Source organism: Mandrillus leucophaeus, unplaced genomic scaffold (assembly GCF_000951045.1).
Source record: "Mandrillus leucophaeus isolate KB7577 unplaced genomic scaffold, Mleu.le_1.0 Scaffold2845, whole genome shotgun sequence".
Classification (NCBI taxonomy): domain Eukaryota; kingdom Metazoa; phylum Chordata; class Mammalia; order Primates; family Cercopithecidae; genus Mandrillus; species Mandrillus leucophaeus.
Window position 1 is genome coordinate 5,081 of NW_012102971.1, and position 1,107 is coordinate 6,187.

General features: G+C 56.6%; 1 protein-coding gene across 1 annotated transcript; it reads right to left on the reverse strand.

Moving 5' to 3' along the window:
- Window positions 1–230: 230 nt before the first annotated feature.
- Window positions 231–900, reverse strand: LOC105543526 (aminoacylase-1-like). The gene is made up of 3 exons (XM_011985487.1): window positions 817–900; window positions 604–664; window positions 231–520 (listed from the first exon to the last, which is right to left on the reverse strand). The coding sequence occupies exons 1-3, from the start codon at window positions 888–890 to the stop codon at window positions 356–358; spliced, it is 300 nt and encodes a 99-aa protein (XP_011840877.1). The 5' UTR covers window positions 891–900; the 3' UTR covers window positions 231–355.
- Between the last annotated feature and the right edge of the window lie 207 nt (window positions 901–1,107).

Below are 1,107 nucleotides of genomic sequence, written 5' to 3' on the forward strand. Positions count from 1 at the left end.
AATCTCTGACAGGTCAGAACTAAGTATGGTGGCCACTGAAATAGGAACTGTGGCCCTTTCTTGCTAGGCACAGACATGGCTGGATGGTACTGAATGGGTGTGCTGTATCAAGGCGCACAGAGCAGTGTGGGGTAGTGGGGAAGTGCTCACAGCCAGGCTCAGTTTCCTCATCTGTGAAATGGAGATGGTAACATGTCCCCAAGGAAAGGAAAATTCTTGCTCCACGAGTGCCTTGCTGTTAGTAATTCAGAGACAGCCCTGTCCGTAGACTTTATTATTTGGAAGGGGGAAGAGGAGGTCCTTGGCACTGGTTGGGATGGAAGCCCCAGGGGCAAAGGTTGAGGAGTTCCAGGGCTCAGCTCTCACTGGGCAGGGCAGGCACACTGGCAAGGGCAGGCAGCAGGTGTGTATATATGTCCACCCCACGGAGGAACACAGCCTCATGCAGCCGTTCATCGTGGTCGTGCAGTAGCACAGGTGTGCGGTTCAAGGGTGAGAAGCCTAGAGCTGGGACCCCCACCTGCAGGGGCGAGGAGGAGCCATTAAGGGAAAGGCAGCCTCAGGCCCAGTCCACTGCCCAGGCACTCCATGCAAGTGGCTCACCGCACGGATAAAGCGGCTGTCAGTGGCAGCAGGCGTGATCTCAGGCTCCAGAGAGAGGTTCCTATAGGAGAAAGAGCCTGATGAATGGAGAGGGAGAAAGGGAAGAATTGAAGGGGCAAGGGAAGGTGGGAGAGAGGCAGGAGAAGAGAGGGGGCAGCAGGAAGGAGAGGAGCAGGGGGCTGGGCTATGAGGAGAGCTGGCCAGTGTGCTCACATGTCCTTGCAGACCCGGCTAAAAGCTGCCCACCAGGGGTTTGAGTCATCAGTAGGTGTCACTTGGGGGTGCATCCACTTCTGAGGGACGGGAAGGATGGCAGGATCAGGACATGGGCCTGGGCATGTTGCCCTATTTCCCATAGAGTGGGCTGTTCCTGGCACAGAACACCTCCCAACCCCCACTCCTTCACCTACCCAGACATCTGGGTGGCCAGTCCGGCCACAGATCCTCTTTCAGCCCCTCAAATGTCCTAGGTCTGGGATGTTCCCACCCTCCATCTACTTACCT

What these genes read in the sequence shown, in the direction of transcription:
- LOC105543526 (XM_011985487.1), bottom strand. Translation starts at nt 890, where the DNA reads ATGCACCCCCAAGTGACACCTACTGATGACTCAAACCCCTGGTGGGCA. An exon ending in AGCCGGGTCTGCAAGGACAT is followed by an intron (nt 665 to 816) that starts GTGAGCACACTG and finishes TTTCTCCTATAG; the next exon opens with GAACCTCTCTCTGGAGCCTG. An exon ending in ACAGCCGCTTTATCCGTGCG is followed by an intron (nt 521 to 603) that starts GTGAGCCACTTG and finishes TCGCCCCTGCAG; the next exon opens with GTGGGGGTCCCAGCTCTAGG.